We start from the raw sequence: 23717 nt of genomic DNA on the forward strand, positions 1-23717 counted from the left end.
ATGGCCGACCTGATCAGCAGTGGGGAGCTAGGCCGGAGGCCAGGGCAGGTAGGAGCTGTCCTGGAGGCAGCTGTGAACATCACCCCGTCCGGCCCTGCAGGCGCAGCCCTGCCAGGGTGCACCCAGGAGGCTCCATCAAGGGCCTGGAGCTGCGCTCCGGTGTGGGGCTGTTATTTGAGGCCAGAAAGCCACCAGGCCAGACTTTGAACCCCCTGACCCTGGAGCCCGGAGCAGAACCTCGGGGCCATCCTGGGATTGGGAGACCCGGCTTGAGCTTTCCTACAGGGAAGATTTGGGCTATAGGAGCGTGCATTTCTCTGCATGTATTTCCGGAGTCCCTGTCCTTGCACTGTTCGCCTTTCGCCTTTCGAAGATGGCGACCCAAGGTGGCCTTGCACAAACAAAGCCTGCTTGCCACTGTACTACTGTACATACCGGGTCCGTCCGTACTCTGCAGAGAGAGGTCCCAGAAGCACACTTTGATCAGACCCTTGGTGACCCACCCACAGGGTTACTATTCTAGATTAAAAAAAAAAATGTAACATGAAACCCGGCCTGGTGACTTAGCCCCCATGCAAGCTGAGGCGGGAGGATGCTGTGAATTCAAGGCCTGTTCTGGGTTAGAGTGAAAACCTGTCTACGAGACAAAACAAAACAAAATAGCGGGAAAGCCTGGCTAGGATGCCTAGAGGAGCATTACTCACCCCAGAAGGCGGAACCAACACTATCTTTTCACAGATCTTTCTAGACAAATAGGAGCGGGGGTCTCTTACACCTACAGGAGTTTTGTTAAAACTTGTAATAAGCTTTGACTACTTAACCTTCTGAGCCTTTAGGAATAAGCTTCAGGAAACAAAATTATTTCTGTAGGTTGTTTAACTGGTTTTGGTAATTCCGGGGCGTGGGGGGGGGGAGTTCGCGCGCGAAAGCAAAGGTGCTAAGGAAAAGGAGTCTGATGGCTCGGGATTAAGCAAAACTGCACAAAAATGGAATTCTGAATAAAATGCCTGATTTTTTTTAGTGGATTCTGACCCAGGAGAGTCAGAGCCCCCTCTGAGTCTTGTGAGCCCCACAGCTTTATTAGTCTCCAGATAGAGCTAAATCCCTCCTTGGTCTCCGGGGAAAGCGGAGGCCAGTGATTGCCCTCTGAGAGTTCAGGTCCAGGCAGCCGCTGCTGATTGTCGCAGCGCTGCACCCCGTGATAAGACTGACATAAATAACAGCTCACTAAAATGGAGGAGTGATTTGCTCTAAGCACTTCAGCACCTGCTGTTACTAATTAAGGGTTTAGACTGCCACCGTTTGCAGATGGAGATCTGGGGCTGTAAAGCTGTAGAGACTGCAGTTTCCTGAATGGGGCCAGAAATGAGTTGGGGTAGATAAGGACATGGGTGCCCGAGGGTTATAAAGCTGCCCATCATTAAAGGACGTGGCAGGGTGTTAATAGGGCCCACCCCTAAGAAAGCATGGGGTTTCTTTTCCTCGTCACTTAAAAAAAATTTCGAATGAATATGTATTGGTTAAAAAAATGCACTAAGCAATTCATAACAGAAAAAAAATGATATCAAATGGAACCTAGCCAATTGTGTTCTTAGGTGGAAATTATAGACGTGTTCAAAGGCAATTTTGCAAAGGAGAATATGCTAGAACTTTCCATTCTTTTCCTCTCATTGTTGGGGGCCTTCCTATTGCCTATGTTTCGATGTCACACGTCACACCATCAACACCGTACTGAGTCAACACTCTGATTTACGCTGATTTTATTTGCTAAATTTACATTGCTGGGTAGTGGACTTGAGTGGTGTTCTCAGTGTTCTAATCTGTGTGACTGCTGACACCCTGAGTATGTTGTGGCTCTGGCTTTGTAGGTCAGGGAAAGAAGCCTTTGGCGAGAGGACCTGTCACCTCTTTCTGGAACTGCGCTGTTTTGTACCAGGTGCCTCAGCACCCAGCAAATCCTAGGCTCCCTGTCATGGTTTCCTATTCTGCTACTTCCCACCCATCTTAGTTTCCTCCCTACCTCCTCAGGCTCCTCCCCATGTCTTTGTCCCTTAAAACTCTTGATTTTTCTCCACAAGACTGATAGATTCTGGGGGCTCTGGGAGGGGAACCTGGAAGGCGAACCATGCAGTTAGAACACCAGGTACCACCCAGGATAAGGCTCAGAGAGGCAGATGCTTTTGTTCTTTGAGCCTGTGACTCACGCAGTGGGGAGAACAGTTTCCACTGCCCAGTCTGAATGCACATCACTGGAATTCTTTCCCATCCTCTCAGTGTGAAATGACAATGTGTGTGTGTGTGTGTGTATGTTCAGGCTGGTATTTAAGAAAACATAGAGGTGTCTACCTTGTGCATGGGGCCCTTGTACTGTGAGCTTGCCTTGCAGATACAGGTGGTGTTTCTTAGAGCCAGTGGTGGTGCCTGGAACCAAGAGGCAGATACTGTTCCTGCCCTGAAGCCTTTGGTCCCTTAGCCCCACACTGGATGTTGGAAATGGGCTGGTAACCAAGGCTCCGCGCTCTGTTCTGCATCCCAAGGATTGTGAGCCCTGCTGTCTGTACCACAGAGAAGGCATGGGAAGCCCTGTGTGCAGGGTGCTTGGCTGCCCCTTCACCTGTGTTCTTAGCACTGCCTCTGCCCGGTACGAAGGCTCAATAAACACCTATGAGGACAGTAATTATCAAACACAACTAAGCAGGAACACAAAGCGGTAAGATGTTTGAGAAGACTAAGAGAACCAAACTTCCTAACAGAAAATTCTACAGTTAATCCCCAGCCTATACCTATTTTATATTACCTATCCCCTGGCTTCTACCTGTTTTTAGTGTCATTGTTCATACCACCTTGTTTTGTTCTCAGATGGCTCAGTGAGAGAAAAATTACTATATTAAGATAAAAGAAAAATCAGGGGACTGGAGAGGTAGGTGGCTTGGTTGGGGAAGTGCTTGCGGCTCAAGCATGAAAACCCGAGTTTGGCACCCAGTACCCAGATAAAGGCAGACATAGCCGCACATGCATCTGTAACCCCAGTGCTTGGTGAGCAGAGCCAGAATCGGGGTGACCCTGGAGCTCACTGGCCAGCCAATCTAGCCTAATGACTAGTTCAGTGAGAGATTTTGTCTCAAAACATAAGGTGGAGAGTGACTGAGGAAGACACTTGACCCCTACTCACCCGCCACATACACAGGTACATACCACACACATCAAACACATAAACACACGCACAGCACCACATACACATCACATAAGCACGGACCACATATATACATCACACACACACACACACTACAAACATACCACTACACAGATACCACATACACACCACATAAGCACGGACCACATATATACATCACTCACACACACTACAAACATACCACTACACAGATACCACATACACACACCACATACATGCCACATCTCTGTCTCTCTCTCTCTTACACACACACACACACACATACACACACACACACACACACTCCACAGAAACATTTATATAATCATTTTATGAATGCTGATAAATTATATTAGCTCATTGGCAGTTGCTTCAACTAAAACATTATTTGGAAAAAGTCAACAAAACTATAACCTTCTTAGAGTCAGGTTCCACTCTAACTTACCACTGTTACAGTGGCACTCATCTTTGGGGGAGGGGTCTCAGGAAGGTGCTGGGAGAGAATTAGCCATGCGATCCAGTAGAGTTGGACAACAAACACTAATGGGTTGCACCTGAGATACTACTGACCTATGATGTGGCTTTCAAATGATGTGAAACAGACCACAAGGGCCTCCAGATTCTCCCTGGGTCTCTGTAGTTTCCAAGAGCTGGGACAGGAGGATTGAGTGTTTGAAACCAGCCTAGGGATCATACCAAGGCTGTGTCTCAAATAGCGAAGTAATTATTTTTGAAGGAAAAGGTCATGGTATGTTTTAAAAAGGTTAGGGCTCTCGAGGGAAACAGAGGTAAGTTTGGAGGCTGGTGTCAGGTCGCAGAAAACAAAACAACAACAACAAAAAAACAAGAACACATTAATGAGTGGACCCTTTTGTCCTTTCTGCTGTTGGTGGGGCAGGTGAGTGAGACTGGCTCCTGCTGGTGGATTGAGTATAAATGTTTCCTCCACCTCCTCTGTTCTGAACGCCACAGCAGGAGACACTTAAAATAATTCAGCCTCCAGCAAGTAAATATCACTGCAAAAGAAAGGGGCAGGACAACTCTACGTTAAAACCTAAGGAGACACAGCCACCCGATGTTCTAGATGGAATCGTGGTTCCAACACAGCCGTTTCTCTCAGAACCTAAAACCCACAGACTTGAAATCTAGAAAGCGACAGGCTCAAATGTGTGTGACGGAGAAAAGGTACAGCTTTATAGACGGCAGAGGAGAGAAGCTGAGGAGGGACCCATTAGTGGTGGGCAGAAGCAAAGGGTCGCACGTGTGCAGAGGGCGATCACCTGGTGTGGAAGCAGCTACATACAGAACACCTGTGCTTAGCTTGTTCCTCTGACCAGAGCAGGGATGCGGTTACCTCCGGGACATGCCTGTGAACTGATGTTCGGAAAGTGAGCTACGTGTGGGAAGGAGGCTCCCAGTGTGGGTAATTTCCAGTCCTCTGTGTGACCAGGAACCGGCACAGACTCAGTCTCTGCTGTCCAGTCCGTTTCCCAGTTCCCTGCTCCCTAACACTGGACCCAAATCAGTTTCCATTTAAAGGACGCTGGGGACATTTACAGCCACATAGCCTTTGATTCGTAAGTTTCTCTAAGATTCCCTGATGTAGGTAGGTGCAGCCGCCCAAGTGTGCAGCTCTACTGGGCATACGTTGTGAGCCTGCTTTATTAGGAGTGTTGGTGTCCTCTCCAGATATACATCCCGATGTCCTCACTACAAGGTGTTGACATTAGGAGGTGGGGCTGTTCCGAGGTGATTAGGTCACTAGGGCCCGTCTGTCATCAAGAATAAGTGTTCCCGTAAAAGAGGCCCAAGGAAGACCCATCAGCCTTTGACCACATGGAGGCACACAGAGAGGCTGCCTTCCCTGAACCAGAAATCATGCCTTCACTTGATGCTGGGCCTGCCAACACCTTCATCTTGGACTTATCCTATCTCCAGTATGACAAGAAAGAGATGTGTTTTGTTCATAATCAACCTTGTTTTAGTACTTGTAAACGAGCAAGCTGAGTCAGAGGCTAGGACAAAAGAGAACAGAAACAAATGCCTGGATTCCAATTGACGAGGCTGAGGAGATAGCATGGTTGGTAAAGTAATTACGTGAAAACATTAGGACCTAAGCATCTGTGTAAAGACCGGGCACAGCGACTCATGCCTGAGCTCCCCCCCCACCCCGCACTCTCCTGCATTGGGAAGAGACAGGGAGCCCCTGGAACTCACTGTTCAGCCAGTGTAGGCAAATCTTTGAGTTCCAGGGTCAGTGAGAGATTCCGCCTCAAAAAATGAGATGGAGAGACACAGAAGAAGAAATCCCATGTGGTTTTCTTCTGACCACCTGCAGGCATGCACATGCACAATCACACATGAACACACAGCAGGCGTGACTGCATGTTCCTGTAATTCTAACTCTGGGGAAGTGGAGATACGGGGATTCCTGGCCAGACAGCCTGTCATAGTTAGAAAACTCCAAGCCCAGCACGAGACCTGTCCTGACGAACAAGGTAGACGCTGCTGGAAAAATGACACTCAAGGTTGTTTGGTGACCTCCTCACACAGATACACACATATGACTTAATGCATACACGTAGACGCAAGTAAAATTTTAATTTGTTTCTTCAGAGACGTTATCACATTCCAAAAATAACAGGTGATGAAAACACCAAAAAAATATACAACCTTAAAAATTCACAAATCATATTAAATTGTAGGCCAAGAATTCAATCTTATCTATCACAGAGAAATAGAAAAAAGAATCTTCCTGGGTTTCTAACATTCCAGAGAAGATTCCCAAGGGGAGAAAGACAACAGAGAGGAAAAGGCGACCCCTGTTGAAGAAGAACCATCAGTTTCCAGAGCCAATAACAAGTCTAGTTCTCAGATACTATCAGAACCCAGAAGCTAAAGAGCATCAAATCACCCAAAGAGAGCAAAGTCACTTGGTATTTTCTATAGCCACTCTGAATATCACAAGGTGATGCATCATCATCTTCAAAATTCAGAGACCTAGACCAGCTAACTACCTGTGAGCGCAGTGACAGCCTTGTCAGGCTGGAAGAATCTCCTGAGCCCGCACTGAAATTCAATAAAGTGAATCCCAGAGAGAAGCAAGCAGGAACTACAAGGAATAGTACAGACCAAAGAGATGACAACAGAAATCATTACGTGTAAATATTAATTGTAAATACAAAAGATAATATCTTAAATTCCAGGCATTCCCAACGGAAGTGCGTGGGGGATGGAGGAGAGGGAGATATTCATAGGAGGGATGCTGCCTTGTGTGGAGAGAGGCAATCGTCCACCTGTCAACCCATGTTTTCATGTGGCCAAGGATTGCTAGGAATGAGGCCCAAAGCACAATTATAAACTCACTTAAAACATTATGAGATGTTTTTGTCTAAATGTTTCGTCTGCATGTATGTATGTGCATCATGTATGTGCCTGGTACCTACGGTGGCCAGAAGAGGACCAGATCCCTTGGAACTGTCATTAGCAACAGCTGAAAGTCACCTCTGGGTGCCGGGAATGAATCTGGGTCCCCGGCAAGAGTAGCCAGGGTTCTTAAAACCACTGAGCCATTTCTCTAGCACCAAATTTAGATTTTTTTTATTTGTTCTCCAGAATGTGTTTTTAGCAAGATAAATAATATGGGACTTGCTCATTTGACTTTCTCACAAAATACATTTTCCAGTAGAAATGTCCAACTAGGAAACATGGTGGTGATCCCAGCACTCTGGAGGCAGAGGCAGGTGGACCTCTGTGAGTTCAAGGACAGCCTGGTCTACAAGAGCTTGTTCTAGGAGAGGCACCAAAGCTATAGAGAAACCCTGTCTCAAAAAACACAAAACAAACAAACAAAAAAGAAACTGAATCATAGCCTTACCTGTTAATGGAGCAAGAGAGGTTTACAGGGAAAGCACATTCCGATCTTCATGAAGCAGCAAGATGCTCAGACCCAAGCATAGCCCTGGGCATGGAGGCAAAGCGGAGCTTCCTGGCCTCGAGTGCTGAGGGTCGGCCGCCATTGCTTTATTTCTCCCTAGTGTTTGTTTGGTAGTAATCACATACAGCTTCTGCTGCTTCCCTTCTCTTTCAGGAGCGACTGGACATTTTGCTGGTTGCAGATGCCACAAGATGCTTCCTGACTGGCTCTGTCCAGAAGTACTTTTCCGCCACAGCACAGATCACCCTGACGGTTACCGACGTGAAGAAGGTGGCTGGGCTTTTGGCTGCAAACTCTTTTGACATCGTTTTCTTGAAGGTGACTTCCACCTTAACTGTGGAGGAACTGGAGGCTGTCAAGTTAATCAGGTAAAATGTTTCGAATCTTGACTCTTGTGTCTTTAAAATCGCCTTTGAGACCTATCTCTTGCATCTGTAAGATACAGTTTGCTGATATACTTGACATAAAATCTGACCACTTTGCACTTGAAAAGGAAGCATATCTTAATGGATAGAAGCTTCACAGTGTGGGTATATGGCCAGTTTGGCATGCTGTTGTAAGAACTAACGGTTTAACTTGAGAAGGAGTAGGTATGGGTGACAACAGAGGGCTTAATTTATTTTAATAAATTAATTTTATAATTAATAATTTATTTTTAAATTAATAATAATTTAAATTTATTTGATATACAATGCTGATATTGGTCCCATAGGAATGTTTTTTTTAAAATAACTGTCATTAAAATGACACATTGTTTTAGAGTTTATTAAGATTTATGGGGGATATTGAAGCAAGAACCCTGAGCTCTGTGTGGAACTGGCAGTGGCCTGAATCTATTTCTGGGTGTGATGAGGTTCTTGGGATCTGAGTGAGTCAGGACCCTACCATCTCAGACACCCCCATTTCACCTTAGATCTCTGCAAAAGCCCAGCTTCTTCATGCCCAAGCTGCTTTCAGAGAGCTGGAGTCCTATGGAGGGGGAGTTACTTTCTCCCAGTGGGATCCCAGGGCATCTTGAACCAATCAGGATGTGTGTAAACAGGATTAGGTCCGAACAGCTTGGCTCCCCTCTGGAAAGAGCTGACAGAGAGCAGAATTAAGATGGTGTCAGGGCAGGCCCCTGTAAGCTGGTAGAGAACATCTGGGGACTCTCTTAGGAGGCCTGGGAGGTTAGCGGACTAGGCAGGCTGAGGCAGGAAGAGACTAAGCCAGTTAGATGGACGCCACAGCCAGGCTACTTGGACTTCCTGGTCCTCTGCCCCGCCCCTTAACTAAAAGCCTTTGTCGGCAAGGGGCTTGAACACAGACTGATTTGGGTATCTCTGGGGGACCCTGGACCAGCCTCCTATAGTCAGATAAGTCTATGATAAAATATGAAATGTAGAATAATACACATTCACTTTTACATAAACTAACAGTACCATGCAGGGGTTCTTAGTTAGGTTCTATTGTTATGATAAATACTACGACCAAAGTAGCTTGGGGAGGAAAGGGTTTATTTCAGTCTCCTGATGTTAGTCCGGTGTTCGGGGGAGTCGGGGCAGGAACTCAAAGTGGGAACCAACAGCCCTGGAGGAGTGTTGCTTACTGGCTTGCTCCTCACTCTTGTTCTGCCTGCTTTTTTATTCTACCCAGGACCACCAGGGGTGGCACCAGCCACAGCGGGCTGGGCCCTCCATATCAATCATTAATCAAGAAAATACCTTCCGGACTTGCCTTTGGGCCAGTCTGATGGAGGCATTTTCTCAGGTGAGGTTCACTCTTCCTGGATGAGCCAAGCCTGTGAGCTGAAGAACCAGCTTGTACTTAGCTGGCGTTCTGTACACACGAGTGTGGTTAACTCTTGCGCAGGACATTTCAGTTTGGAACCTTGCAAGCATACGACAGCAGACTAGAGAAGGGAACTCCCAAGTCCTCAGTGCAGCTTGGATTGCTCTTAGTGGGACATCTTTCCTCTTCCAGAGTGTTCTGCTGTGGGTGGGTTTCACAGCAAATGTGACACTGTTTAGTTCATCCATTTGGTGTTTTAGTAAATAGTTGTCTAAGATTGGACTCAACAAAAGCCCCAACACCAGTGACCATCTATAAAGGAATAATTCTTTAATGGTGAAATATCTAATCAATATTCAGTGTTTCTTGCTTATGAGTCTAAAAAAAAACTTGATAAAAATTCAAATTTCAGCTTTCCTTTCCTCTTCCTTTTTTGTCTTAAATTATACATATGTATCTTGTTTCAAACACACATGTATGTGTTTAAAAGAGTTTTTAGTTTTATGTAACTTTCCCCAATCTGGATTTTGATGATTTTACTTTTTTATTTACTTATTTTTATTTTATGTGCATTAGCATTTTGCATGGGTGTACAGTCCCTTGGAGCTGGGGTAGCAGACAGTTGTGAGCTGCCATGTGGGCGCTGGGAAGAACAACCAACGCTCTCAACCACTGAGCCGTCTCTCCAGTCCCTGATTTTATTCTCATAGTGGTCTTGAAATGTCATTTTTTTCTGCAACCTTTTTTAAACTAATGAGAAATCTGAAAATATGGATGCGGTTTAGGTTATTCATTTAGTGACGAAAGAGCAGTCAGTCCATCACGTCACTCCTCCTTGACTTGAGATGCTGAGTTTAAATTTTTTTTCCATCATATCGAATTCTCCAAGTTCAAGGCATCTATAGTACAGTTCCTAGTAGTTCAGCTCTTGAGTCTGACTTTCTTTGAATGATGATTTTGTTTCATTGTAACGCTTTTCCCTCAGATCCGGCAAGAAGAAAAACATATATTTGCTGTTTGTTTTTATAATACCTGAAGAATTTAAAGGTATGTGTGTGACTTCCTCACTTGACATGTGTTTCATTTTCAAGCAGGAAGCACAAGGTTGTTGCTAACATGATTTCTTTAGGCTGTGTTTCAGAATATGGAGTGGATATCAGTTTCACTGAGCCTCTGACGTTGGACAAAATGAACACGGTGGTAAAGTACTGGAAAACATTTTTCATAAATATGGGTGAGTTAAAAATATATTTGCAAAGGTTTAAGAAATTCTCATTAACATTCTATAAAAAACCATGTTTGTATATCTTTAAATCGATTTTCTAATTATTCCTTTATTTGTGGACTAGGAATTTGCTATGTATTTCACAAGTGTGCTTTTACTCATAGTCAGGAAATAAGTGTAAATAAGGAGGAAAAGATCCTTTATCTGCAAGAGAAGCCGAAATGTTCAGAAATTTCCAATGAGTTGCACGATAGCTATGTGGTCAAGGGTGCTGTTTGTTTTTATTTGAGATTGTTACTATGTTTCTTTTCATTTGATAACCTGGCTGCCCTCATATCTTGGTTATTAAAATATAATTGATTAGGTTACTTCATTACAGGGATGTTCAAAAGGCAGGAGCATTAACCTGGAATTGCACAGGAATTCCTTGTATTTATTTACCTCTTGAGGTGAATACAGGGCCATTCTTTCTCTTGCACAGCTTTTGACACAAAGCATTGGTGTCAGCGCCTCAACTAGGCCTCTCCTTTGTAATCCCTTACCTATTGTATTTGTACATTGCAACACTTTAGCACTAATTCCGTTAGTTTTTATCCCAAAAGGACAGCAGACAGCCTCCATGTCCTGGAATTAATGTGGTTCAACAACTATTTTTTACTTGCTGTACACTGGGATACTAGCTGAGAAATTTTTTGGAATTAAGTTGATATCAGATGGAGAGGATTGGTGAAAGGGTAGAGAGTTTTTGCCTACGAGCAAATAGTGCAGACCTATTAAGTTACTTGATGATTGTATTCACAATACTGTGTGGAATACTTGAAACTTGCTAAGAGTATCCATTTGAAATGTTTTCAACACATGCACAATAGAATAATGACATAAGGTGATGAATACTCTAATTTGGTTGTGCTATGTTTACAGTGTATATGTTTATCAACTCTACATACTGCACACTCACTCACTCACTCACTCACTCACTCACTCACTCACTCACTCACTCACTCACTCACAGTTACATCTCCGTAAGGCTAGACACTTTTTTAAAACTTAAAGTTAATATGTTCTTGAAACGTTATTAATATATAATTTCACATTCTTGTTCACATGTGTTTGCCTCTTTAGAGTGTTAGTTTTCAGTGGTCAGTGTAGTGAGTTCACTTTGTAGCACCTCCTCCCCCTCCCCCTGCAGCCCCTAACCCCTCTGGCTTCACCTTACTAGGCCTGACTAAGCTTGTGGTCAAGGTCCCTGTTCTCTGGTCCTCAGAAACGCAGCTGCCCATCACCTGTCCTCGGCACCTCTGATGGGTCATAGTCATTCTCTAGTTGCTCTGTCATTGCTCCAAGGACTGACAGCTGCAGATTCTTTTCCTCTTGAGGCTTGAGTGCAGTTGCTTGAGGCTCACTTATAAATAGGAAGGTGATGCATGAGCTCGGTTGGAGGCGCACTGTAAAATACCTCAGTTACCAGGTTCTGACTGGACAGAGGGTGTCCTGGGGATACGGTGTGGTGTATGTAGCCTTTGAATGGTACTTTCTAATCGCAGTGCTTTTATGCTTCTTGGAATGAAATCTATTTGCTTTCTATTTTAAAAAAACCCTGCTTTGTAAAAATCATTGGTCGTGATTTCAGGATTAAAACGAGTTCTTTCCAAACTCCCGGCAGATGTGGAAAGCATTAAGAGGCTTCCAGAACGTGGACTGTATCTCCAGACTTCCTGCAATGACTTTTCTGCCGATCTGTTTCTTTGGTTAGTTTTATTTTTTCCTACTTTTCCATATTACAAATGTTTATAGTGTGTACATTTGATTAAAGATACTGCAGAGACTGTCACAACAGGGCACTAGCCCCGGTGCTGAGAGGGCTGAAGAGGGGCGGTCTCTTGCTTGGAAGACAGGAAGCATTCTTTGGTTTCAAATTTTAGAGCTGAGATCATGGTACACCACACAGTATAAGAAAGCTCCTTGATACTCAAATAAAATAATAGAAGATTCTTTTAAAACACCAGTTTAAACCTCCGGTATTTGAACAGACAAGCACAATCTTACCTAGTCTGTATCTAAAGCACTTTCTTCTTCTTTTCTGTTTTGAACTCACAAACGCAGTGCTTCAACTATTAGGAGAATTTATTATATGACCTTTGAAGGAAGCTTAAGTTTTTCTACGGGGCAGTTTGTCTGGGCTGTCTCAGTGTCTGATGCCTCTCTTCTGGGTATTAGAACCAACATTCAAGCCTATTTCCCACAGGCAGTTGAACTTGGGGTCAGACTCTTCCTATGTTTTGTAAAAACCGACTTTTGGTGAATGTTTCCCTCACTTTTTTTTTTTTTTACACCAAGGGGGTTTTTGATAGAGCTCAGAGCTGCATGGAATGAACAAGTGCTGTGGCCCAGGGAGGCTGATGGTGAACATGCTGAATCGGGCTTTCCCAGCATGTGTAGAATGTAGCCGTCTACCGTTCGGAAAAAGGAAGGGACTTGGCATTCAGTTCAGTGCGGCAAACCAAAGATGACCTCACTCAAGTGGCTCATTGATAGCAGCAGCTTTGTGAATCTTATCTAGCAGCTGAGCCACAAAGAGTTTAATGGGAAGATGACCCCCGTCTGGGGTGCGAGGGTGCCGTGAGGTTTCATGACCTTCCTATACCACATGAAAGCATTTTTCAGTGCCTACTAATCCCAATTCTTTTTCTCTCCCTCCTAATCTTACCACTGTAAATAAAAGTAAAATTTCCAGTCAAGTTCCACCCTTTTGGATAAAGAAAATAGGATTTATAGCGCTAGGGAGATAACTCAGTCAATAAAGTAGTTGTTTGAAAATATGGGGACTTGAGCTTGAGACCAAGAATTCAAACACAAAATCTTTGAGAGGTGGGTGCTTAGAATACCAGCACTGGGGAGGTGGAAACAGACAGAAGGAGGACCCTTGGGGCACCCTGGCCAGGTAGCTGGGCCCCACTTCATGAGCTTCAGGACAGGAAGGGACCCTGTCACAAAAGCTGTGGTAATTAGCACCTCAGGAAAGACACCAAGTTTTATGTCATGTGTATGGGTGTGTTTTGCTGCACTTGTCTGTGTGCCACAGGCATGTAGTACCCTCAGAAGCCAGAAGAGGGCATCTGATACCTTGGAACTGGAGTTACAGATGGTTATGAACCTCCACGTAGGGTGCTGGAAATGGAACCTATGGCCTCTGCTAGAACATCCAGTGCCCTTAACCACTGAACCGTCTCTCCAGCCCCATGTGCCTTAACTTTCTTAAGGGTAGATACAGTCATGTTCTGTGATTTGCAGAGGGACTGTAAGACCCGGTGCAAAGTATTGTAGGTAAAAACTGCATCCTATCCGCCTGACACGATAGCTTGGCCTGTAACCTGCTCAGAACACATAACGCAAGCTTACAGTTGGGTGGGAGCTATCTAACTCTGTCTGCTTTATAACGGGTTGTCCGAGCATCACCGGTTGTGTGTAATTATCAACTACAGCAGGAAGGAGAAGTAGGCTGGTGGTGCAATGCTTTTTCAACAGCTTGAAGTAAAGGATAAAAATACAAAACCATTGTCAGTGGGTAACTGCTTGTAAATTGGAATAGCCACAACAGATAAAATTAGAGTGTCTTAGCCCTGGTTTTATGTTATACTTAATCAGTGTGTTTTAGTGTTTTGACCATTGGATTTATGATATTTCAAAGTCCGAAAGGAAAGACTTAGTACCGAATGTGTCAGGTACAGTGATGTGATGTATTTATCCCCTTTGTATGACGCAGGAGATGTAGTTTCCACCTGGTTAGTGACTCATTCGCCTGACAATTTTCCTCTTTAATATGTGGCTTGATTTTCACTTGCTCCTAGTTTTGGGCAGCTGAAAAGTGACCCAGAACTTGGAGAAAAGGCCCCACTGTCGGGTCCCCAGAGAACCAGGAAGACTTCTCTTCTTCACTCAAGCAAAGAAAAGCTGAGGAGGTGAGTGTTGTCGCGGCTTTGGTGTTGTGGATAACCCGCGACCCAGAGAAATCACGTCTACACGTTTCCCAGGTTTAACATCGCCGGCAGTCTAGATGAGTCTAGGAAATGTGACCACGAAATGCATGCCACCCTTTCCGCCATCGGGTCAGCTGGTATCAGTGCAGCGGGATGGCTGGAGAACAGTAGGGGCTCTACGTGATCTCATGCTGTGATTCTCTGCTTTTGTCTGTAATTCTCCTGTTTCCCCTGCATTCACTCGTTTTCTGAATACACACCGCGACAATGTATGAAGGCTTTTTCACTGTGGAAGGGACATATATCTAGCGAAGCTCTGGGAAAGGGAGCAATGCTGTCGACAGTTGAGTCATCTGTAGATAACTTTGCTTTTGGTTCTTTTTTTTTGTGTTTTGTTCTTGCTTTATTTAATGGCAAGGATTATTTTTCTACCCTGTCTTGAATACTACTTTTCCTCAGTAAGGTTTATGACACAGCCCCCACTGCAGATGAAATGCAGACGATGTAATAGACTGTAGTTTGCTTAAGGCGTCCTCCTGTTTAACGTGCTTAGGCAGCTTTTCCTATTTTACCGAGAGACCGCTTTGCACGCGGAAACTTTGCCGTGTGTTTCATCTCCAGCTCTTTTGTAAGTGAGCGCTCTCTGTGGAAAGCCTTCCAGTAATAGTGTCCAGCTGTTGACTCCCCACTGCTTTCCCCCAGAATAGTCCCTGAGACATCTCTGCCAAACTCCGGGACTCCTGAAGCCCTATAAAAATTCCACTTACCAACATATTTTCCACCCCTGACTATATATTTGTCAAACAAGATATTTTTAAATTTAATTTTTCTTCTGAAATTAAGAGAAATTTAAGGACTTGCCTAAGGGTCCAGCTGGTTGCCCTGCACATGTCAAGATCGCAACTAGATAAATCATGCCCTTTGGGGAAAATGCCAAGGGCTTGAGTTAATTCAGTTAGATCTGCTTTTCCCATATCTGTCTCTTTTGGATGCTAGCATTTCAGTCCTTCTGCTTGGGAAAGCTATCTTCTTTTCCTTCAGCCCAAGCCACAGCACATGTAAAACTCACATGTCACAAGACACCAAATGATCTCTCGTTGGAAATATGGTCCAAACCCAGATCCTGACTCCTCCTGGCCTGCGGGGCTTCTAGTGTGCATTGACAAAGGATGTCTGTCTAGCATGTGATTCTTCCCCAGGACAGATTTCAACAGATCTTCAGGGCTGTGAGGGCTTGGCACTACCTGGGCACCCACAGCACCACAGCTATGGCCTGGTCGAGGGAGCTGGGTTGCCGGGGCACAGACTCTGTGCCTTGCCAGTTGTTTACTTTGTGTAGCAGGTGAGGGGGAACCCTGAAAGTTGTGATTTTAGGAGCTGGGAAGGATGCTGGCCTATGGGGACATGGCCTTCCTCTGAGACAGAGACCAGATGAAGATGGGGACAGTCCATTTTTACAAAAACCCCCAAAAAAGAACTGTTTATCCCTATGCCCAAAGAAGAAGGTGAGACTAATGCTTCCTTATTTCCTTACAACTGTTGAAACAGAGAGCGCATCAAGTTTTCCTGCCAGCAGCTGCGTACGCTCCTTCCACACGTCAAGGGGAGGAAGAGCGATGTGGCTTCGGTTATCGAGGCGACAGTTGATTATGTGAAGTATGTCCGGGAGAATCTCTCTCCAGCCGTCATGGCCAAGGTACTCAGTTTCTAAAGTCCTACTCGGCAACCCTTCCGTTCACCGATTTTTACCTTTGTTTTTGTAACTGCAAATACATGTGTCCTTAAGTCTGTTTTTATATATGCACCTTTGTACCTGTTCAGATTAAAGAAACCATTGAGAACAACAAGAGGTTCTCTAAGAGACACGTGCCCATTGATCTGTTCCTTCCGTGCGCGGCCACGTCACAGAGGTATGGCTAGGGCTGTGGGAATTCTTAGTCTGTTTTTCTTTTCCTCCTTTGCGCATGCTCATAGTGGACAGGAACTGTAAGCATGCTCCGTGAGAGCCCAGGCTAAGGCTCTCCCACTGCCCATACTAACCATTTCAAAACTGCCACAAACACTTGCTATTCCTTGGGCTGTGGTCCTTGTTACCCCTGAGAGCCTTAAAATAAGCTTTGAGACTCCACTTGCCCAGTAGTAGGGGCAGGCTGGGTTCTAGAATTCTCTGGCAGAGGCTGAGGACTGTGGAGCATCCAAACCCAGTTAGTAGGCCGTCCTTAAGCTTACAGATAGAAAGTGTGGCATGCCAACTGATGACTTCCTTACTAGAACTTAGGAGGTTGTGCAGGCAAAGAGAAACCAAAAAAGACCTTCGAAGAATCATTAAGAGTCCTCGGTACCTCTTTGTTCTGTTTAAATAATCTTTAACTGAGACTCTGTCCAGGTTTTTCAGATCTTGACTAATAGAAAAGCCTTTGAAGAGCTGGAGGGATGGCTCAGTGGTTAAGAACACTCGCGGCTCTTGCAAGAGGACCCGGGTTCATCTCCCAGCATTCACGTGGCTGCTCGCAGTCAGCTGCCAATCCAGTCTCATAGGGTCTGATGTACTCTTCTGGCCCTTGTAGGGACTGCGTATGTGCAGTACACATACAGACCTCCAGGAAACACTCAGACATTTAAACAAATACATTTTCTAAACCACAGTTTAGAACAGCCTTTGACCTCAGCACTGTTCACCTTGTCTTCCTGGAGAGAAGTGCGAAGTGACCCCTTCTTGTCTTTCAAGGGAAGACGCTGTGCTGACAAGCGCTTACGCGTCTGTGCGGGAGATCCAGCTCCTGGCTGATCAGTGCTTGAGCGTGTATCCGGTGCCGGCCGCAGGAAGGCCCGTGGAGGAAACTGTAAGAGGTGAGTACCTGCGCCTGAATGGAGGCTCTGTAGCCCCTGGGTCCCCCCCGAGTCCCCGTCGTCTCCTACCATAACCGGGTGGTCGGGTGGAGCCGAAACACCGCACAGTGAGTCCTGGCTTCATCGAAGCATTCAGATGGACTTCTATTAGTTCCTTTTGCATCACCATGGCAGAATTCCCGGCAGAGCAACCCCAGGGAGGAAATGCTCACCTCCCAGTTCCAGAGGATTCTGTCTGATAGTAAAGGCAGGCATGGCAGCACTTACACGGCAGGACATCACGATGCAGGGGTCAGGGATCAGAGCAGGATGGAAGCAGGGGCGGAAGGCCCCAGCTCCAACCAGCTGCATTCCAGCTTCCAAAGGTTTCACAAAACAGTGCCACCAACCAGGGAAAAAGTTTTCAAAATGAGACTGGGGGACATTTCAGATTCAACCACAAGAGTTATCTTAGGGGCAGAGGCTCTGCTGCTCCTGCAGAGGACCTGAGTTCAGTTCCCAGCACCCACATGGCAGCTCACAACAGTCTCTACTTCCAATTACAGGGGGCTCACTGCCCTTTCTGGTCTCTCTGTAGGCATGACATGCCTGTGGCATACATACATAAATGGATGCAAACATCAATACACATAAAATAAAATAAAATAAAATAAAATATAATCTGCCTCAAAATTGACTATAATTGCCAGAAAGTATATCTTGCTAGCACACGATAAGTATATTGATAAATTTATTTCTTATAGAAATGAAATCTAAGATGAAGCATAGTTTTCTCTCAGTACCCACAGAGGATTGGTTCCACGTTCCTCTGTAGACACCAGATTTTCAGAGTCTCAAGTCCCTTCTATAAAATGGAGTATCATTTACATATAACCTGGGCACATCCTCCTGCTTACTTGAAGTCTTTTGTGGGTTGGATGACACCTGCCTGATACAATGTAAATTTATACAAATCGTTGTTACATTATATTGTTTAAAGATTATATTGTTCAAAGAACAAAGTCTGTCCGTGTTTTCTATAGACTTTCTGTTCTTTTTATTTGCTTTTAATATTTTCAATCCATGGTTGCAATGCCAGCTCGAGGATATAGAGAACTGAATGTGTTCATAGGAGTTCAATGCCGGCTTTGTGTTGCGCATTGAGAATGTTAGTTTATTCACCTCGTTCAGGGCTTTGTTTTAAGGTCACCACTCTGAGCCCTCGACACCCTTAACCCACATTCTCTGTTAGATTTGTCTTCTTGGTCCTCATCCCTTGCTAATGACATTTATTCGTATGCTTGTTTATTGGCTGTCTTCTCTCATTAGAGTGTCAACCCCACGAAGGTAGAGGGTTTTCCCTCCTGTTTTAATTTATGGTTATATTTTTAGTGTCTAGAGCAGTGGTGGTCAAGAAATACGTAGAATACAAATACCTATTTAGATGCATGCAGCCCTCCTCCCAGAGGCATTTCTGTTCTATTTTGGGGCAAGCCTAGGTAGGCATTCCCACATAGCTGTGGAAAGAGGGTGGGAAGGAACAAAGCCAGAGTGTAAGAGAGCAAGTGTGTGGCTCTTGGTAATCCTGGAGGCTGCTGTCCATGGAGCAGACAGTAAAGTGGACGCTCTAGTCCGAGTGGCTGCTGCTGAGTAACAGGGACACCCCTCTCCTCATCCAGTCTTTCATGAGTCTTTGGTTCCTTCTTCTAAGGAACTGTGTTGCACCCCATGGTGGGATATCCTTGACCATAACTCTCCCTGCTAATGACAGGCCTGTGCCCTGGTGCTCTGCTTGGCACCCCCACCTCAGAGACGGGGTTCTTTATATCAGAGACGCAGTTGTTGATATGAATTTGGAACTCAGTGGCAGACAGGATCCCAAAAGCAAACCGGTTTGTCCAGTGTGTTTAATGCGGGACGGAGGCACCATATACATGCCCAGAGGGTAAGGGGGATTCAGGGGCATCAGAGGGAGCTCTGAGACAAATGTGTTCCTATGGTTATGTCTAAAGTCGAAAGAGAAGGGGCCAAAATAGAACATAGATCCCCTTGGTTCTGAAGCCAAGGAAAGAAATGCAGATCACTTCAGTGGTCTGCTTAGACCTTTCTCTTGACCTTGGGAGAAGGGAGAAGAATAGAGAAAAGAGGAAGAGGAAGATGAGGAGAAGAGGAGGATGGAGAAGGAGAAGAAGAAAGAGGAGGAGGAGGGAGAAGGAAAAGAGGAGGAGGGAGGAGAAGAAGGAGAAGAGGAGAGGAGGAGGAGGAGGGAGAAGAGGAGAAGGAGGGAGAAGGAGAAGAGGAGGAGAGGAGGGGAGAAGAAGAGGAGGAGGAGGGAGAAGGAAAAGAGGAGGAGGGAGGAGAAGAAGAAGGAGAAGAGGAGAGGAGGGAGAAGAAGAAGAGGAGGAGGAGGAGGAGGAGGAACACTGCTAACTGGCTTTTCAGCCTGTTTTCTTAAAATTCAAGACTGCCAGCCAAGAGGCGGCACTACCCCCAGTGGCCTGGGCCCTCCCACATCAATCAAGAAAATGTACTATGAACTTGCCAGTCTTTTAGCAGAATTTTCTTTATTGTCTCTCTTCCCAAATGACTCCAGCTTGTATCAAGTTAACATAAAACTAGCCAGGACAGATGGTCAGTTTGGTTACAATGGTAGACACACACACACACACACACACACACACACACACACACACACTCACACCAAAAAGCAAAGAGATCTGCTTGTCTTCTAAAATCTCTTGTTGTGATAAACCAATATAAACATACAATGTTGAGTTAAATGTTGTTTCAGGAAGAGCCGTCAGTGTTTGAGTGTGTAACAGCTGTCCGCGTGTGTGACATGGGAAATTTAATTGAGGGCCATGTAGTTCACGTGTTGTGGTTCAGAGCGACAGGACTGTGTGTACAGTGTTTGCAGACACTTGCTCTCTTTCCCGTGACAGGCCCGTCAAGCTCTGTGTCTGAGAGCCCTATTGAGGACCTGGTGAAAACGCGAGTCCCCGGCAGCGTGGCCCTCTCTCTGAGTCCCTTCCACGCTGTCAGATGCTGTTCTGGGACCGTCCCTCCCCAGGACACAGCTGCCAGAAAGAACCAGAACGTTTCCATTTACCTACCATCCGCTGCGCCCAGTGGGTCCAGCTTTCTTCCTCAGCACTGCAGCTCCATGCTTTGCCAAACTCGTCCTGCCAGTTCCAGTTGTCGGGTAAGTGGTCTGGGCTCTGGGGCGGACTGGGTCCTCTCCAGCCAGTGAGCTGCACTTTGCTGCTAGTGCCCTGGTCTAGGAGCTCATGGTCTGTACCGCAAGAGCTGTGCTGGTTTTTAAGTCACTCTGTCTGAGTGGGAATAATCGCTGCAGTTAAGTTACCCCAGGCCTTTATTCTCCATGCTGCAGGCTTGGTAGCTGGATGTCTGGTATCATGAATCTGGATATGGCCTGGCTCGTCTAGCATTAGGTGACCAAGTGGAATTGAGCTTTTCTGGATCTGGGTGCTCCCCCTCTGCTCCCCTCTTCTTCCCCTCAGAGTTCCTAGGATACTCCAGCCCATTGCTCTGTCTTCATTCTCAGCCGACCCCCTACCTGCTTCTCTTGTCTCTTGTCTGCAGTAGTTACCGTCACTGCAGGAAAACCCATCCTTCATTTGCCATCAGACTGAGTTCAGACTCCAGATTTTATACAACAGCCCTTGAGTACTGTTGGCATGTGCTTCCTGGCACCTCTGGGAATGTAGTGTCTGCAGACATGAAGCTCAAACTCACGAAATGTTTGGGGATACAGTCAGAGAAGCAGGTAGCTGTGATATGGGTTGGACGGTGGAGGAAGAGGACATAGAGTCCAGCCAGGTGCTGCTGACTGCTGGAGAGGTACCTACTGCCTAAGCCAAAACCCAGAGACAAAGAATTAGCCCCATAGGGAGTCTGGAATCAGAGATGAGGATGGGAAGAGCGTGGATGAACAGGGAAGTGGACGGACCAGCGTGAACAGTGAAGTCTTTTGTGGAGGTCATAACTAAGTCATATATTTGGTCTAACGATGCCTAATGCATCCCTTCTAGAGCAGAAAATGTCATTTCTATGTGACATCTATGAAGTAGGAATGATAGTGACTGTCCCAAGATTCACTTGTAAGAAAGACATCCCAAAGGGAACTACAGAGAAAACTTAGAGTATGCAGATAACACTATGAAGTGCCAGTAATGGTCAGGAAAGCCAAGACAAATGAAAGAGGATGCAATAGTACTGATTGATTGATTGATTGATTGATTGATTGATTGATTGATGACTAGCTAATATGAGATCCTGCCTTGTCTGTCTGGTCTTGAACTCTTAGGTTCAAGTGATCCTTCTGCTTAAACTACCCCAAAATATTGAGAACTACGGGCTCACAACCTGAACCTGACACTTTGGAAACTACAGGCTCACACAGCTGATTCATTTTTCATTGTTGACATGTACTTAATGTGTATGTTTTTGCTGTAGAATTTTTATAAGAAAGTTATTTTTGTTTTGTTTTTTAAAGGTGTGTGTGTGTGTGTGTGTGTGTGTGTGTGTGTGTGTACTATAGTGCCCATGTGGAAGTCAGAAGACAGCTCTTTTTGTTTCTTCCTTCTTCTTTGTTGAGACAGTCTCTCTGGTCTCTGCTACAGTGTACTACTCCAGGCCACAAGTTTCCAGCCAGTTCCCGCGCTGCCTCATGTGGCGTCTTCAGTGGGCTCCAAGACTCGGACCCAGATCATCAGGCTTCTCAGCAACCACGTGTCTCTGATGAGCCATCTCCCCCACCTCAAGAAGATGACTACTTTTAAGAAAAAGAAATATTTGAAACCCTGTAGCTTTAGTCGCCTGAAGACTCCAGTTGACTTTATTAACTATTTTGTGAGACAGAAATGCATCTGTGATGTTGTAAGAATGCACCAGCCTTCAGTTAATGTGTGCGGCTCTCTCCTTTTCAGCAGCAGCTGGGCCGTGTTAGCAGTCCATGGCAGAGGCTCCCGTTAGAGACCACAGGCTGGGCACAGTTGTTCAGTTCAGCAGGAAGGGACAAAGAGAGGTTTTTGAAAGCCGCTGGTCTTGGCTTCTGATGAATGTGCTAGAATCTTCCAAAGATGTATAGAAAGACAGTTGATGGCAGTGATAGCCTTGTGTTCTCAGGCCTCTTCATCCGTTCTGGGACTTCCTGGCCAGAGAGGGACAAGCAGCAACAACCTTAGTTACCCACACATATCCATTCTACCGAAAACTATTGTTCACTTTGTAAAAATTGTATGACAAAGAAGACCCATTTGGGTAGAACTGGCTAAGACCAGGAAGGCATGTTGATACTCCCAAGGCCACCAAACACAGATCCTGCAGCCTGCATTTCTGTCACTGATTTCTAGCTGATATCTTTTGTAGAGTTGACATTTTAACAGCCCCCTTTTTCATTCATCACCCAAGCTAAAACTCTTCAGGGGTGTGTGGAGTGGTGTCTGCCTTTCCACTTGGTGGCTGGATACAGTAATGTGCTTTCGGTTGCATTTTGCAACCATGTGAGTGGGATGAGAGCCAGGAGGACACCTTCCTCGCTGGACCTTTAGTTACAGACCCACAGATTTCTGCTTTGTCCTTTCTTCCTGCAGGGTGGTAGAGCAACTGTTGGGAACGGGGAGCTGTGTTTGTTTTATATTTTGCTGAAATGTTCTTACAGGGAAGTTTTATTGTTGAAGTGTTCAGGTTTCCCTTGTAATACATTGTTTCGTTTAATAAAATGTTTTCTCTTTTAATCATTGCATGAAAGGAATTTGATTTTATTAGATTTCCGAGATGCTTAATAATCTTCAGCTTTTGTTGTTGTTGTTTGTTTTTTTGGCATAAGGTCTTTGAAGATGCCAAACTCTGTAGATATGGGGTGCGCTGTGGGAAGGAACTGGAAGTTTCCAGCTTAGAGTCTTTGCTTCTTATGTGGATGTTGACTGTCCACAGTCTCAGCTGCCATTGCTTTGGCATTACAAGAGAAGTTATTGAGGTGTTTCGGGTTCTGTGAGCTTTGCCGCATCCTTGACTGGCCCCCCTTGCTGTTGGGAGAAGCTTAGGTGGACTTTCTCCAGATCCACACGTGGGTTCTGAGAGAGACTGTGGCCAGGAATTCGAGGAGAAAAGACTTGTGGATCATGATACCAGTAGCTGTTTGCTTGCTTATGCCCTCAGTCCTAATTTTCCTTAAAAACTTAAAGGTTTGTTTGTTTGTTTGTTTGTTTATTTATTTTTTAATTAAAGACTGGTGTTTCTAAAATTCCTTCTCTTGGGCAGACATCAAAAGCTTCTACTCCTCCCAAGGCCCCAGCCACAGATGAAGACGTGATTCTCCCAGTGTTCTCTCTGAGGGCCCAATGAGTTTATTAGGCTTCTTTACACATCACAGACGAGGGTTCACTACAGCAGTGTTGGTGCCCCTGGGGCAAAGTCTACCCCTAGAAAGTCTTGTGCGGCAGGGATGATGGCTGTCCCATAGCCACAGATGGACCCTCTTTCCATAGTCTTCCTCAGCCTCTATCCTCCAGCCCCTCTCTGAAGCCAGGTGTAATTAGGCAGTGTTGGACTCCCAGGATGGCAGCTAGTACTGGAGGAGAGTCACACAAGCAGCCAGGTCCAGGGTCCTGAACCTCATACAAGGGTCCGCAACCTAGGCGAGAACTTCATTTTTTAATAAATTATGTTCTTCCAAAGAAGCTCAGCTCTCAGCCAAAGACTTATCAGGCCTCAGTCCGTAGAAGGATTCTTTTTGTGTGTGTGCATGGTTGTGTATTATGTGCCTATGGTACATACATGTGA

General features: G+C 45.4%; 1 protein-coding gene across 1 annotated transcript; it reads left to right on the forward strand.

Annotated features, from left to right (window-relative positions):
* Positions 1–21712, forward strand: Sohlh2 (spermatogenesis and oogenesis specific basic helix-loop-helix 2). Its single transcript, XM_005344189.1, has 11 exons — positions 1–48; positions 7263–7477; positions 9865–9926; positions 10009–10113; positions 11768–11852; positions 13953–14063; positions 15630–15777; positions 15903–15991; positions 16810–16931; positions 19853–20112; positions 21554–21712. The coding sequence occupies exons 1-11, from the start codon at positions 1–3 to the stop codon at positions 21710–21712; spliced, it is 1404 nt and encodes a 467-aa protein (XP_005344246.1).
* Positions 21713–23717: the final 2005 nt, after the last annotated feature.

Source organism: Microtus ochrogaster, chromosome 1, assembly GCF_000317375.1.
Source record: "Microtus ochrogaster isolate Prairie Vole_2 chromosome 1, MicOch1.0, whole genome shotgun sequence".
Classification (NCBI taxonomy): Eukaryota; Metazoa; Chordata; class Mammalia; order Rodentia; family Cricetidae; genus Microtus; species Microtus ochrogaster.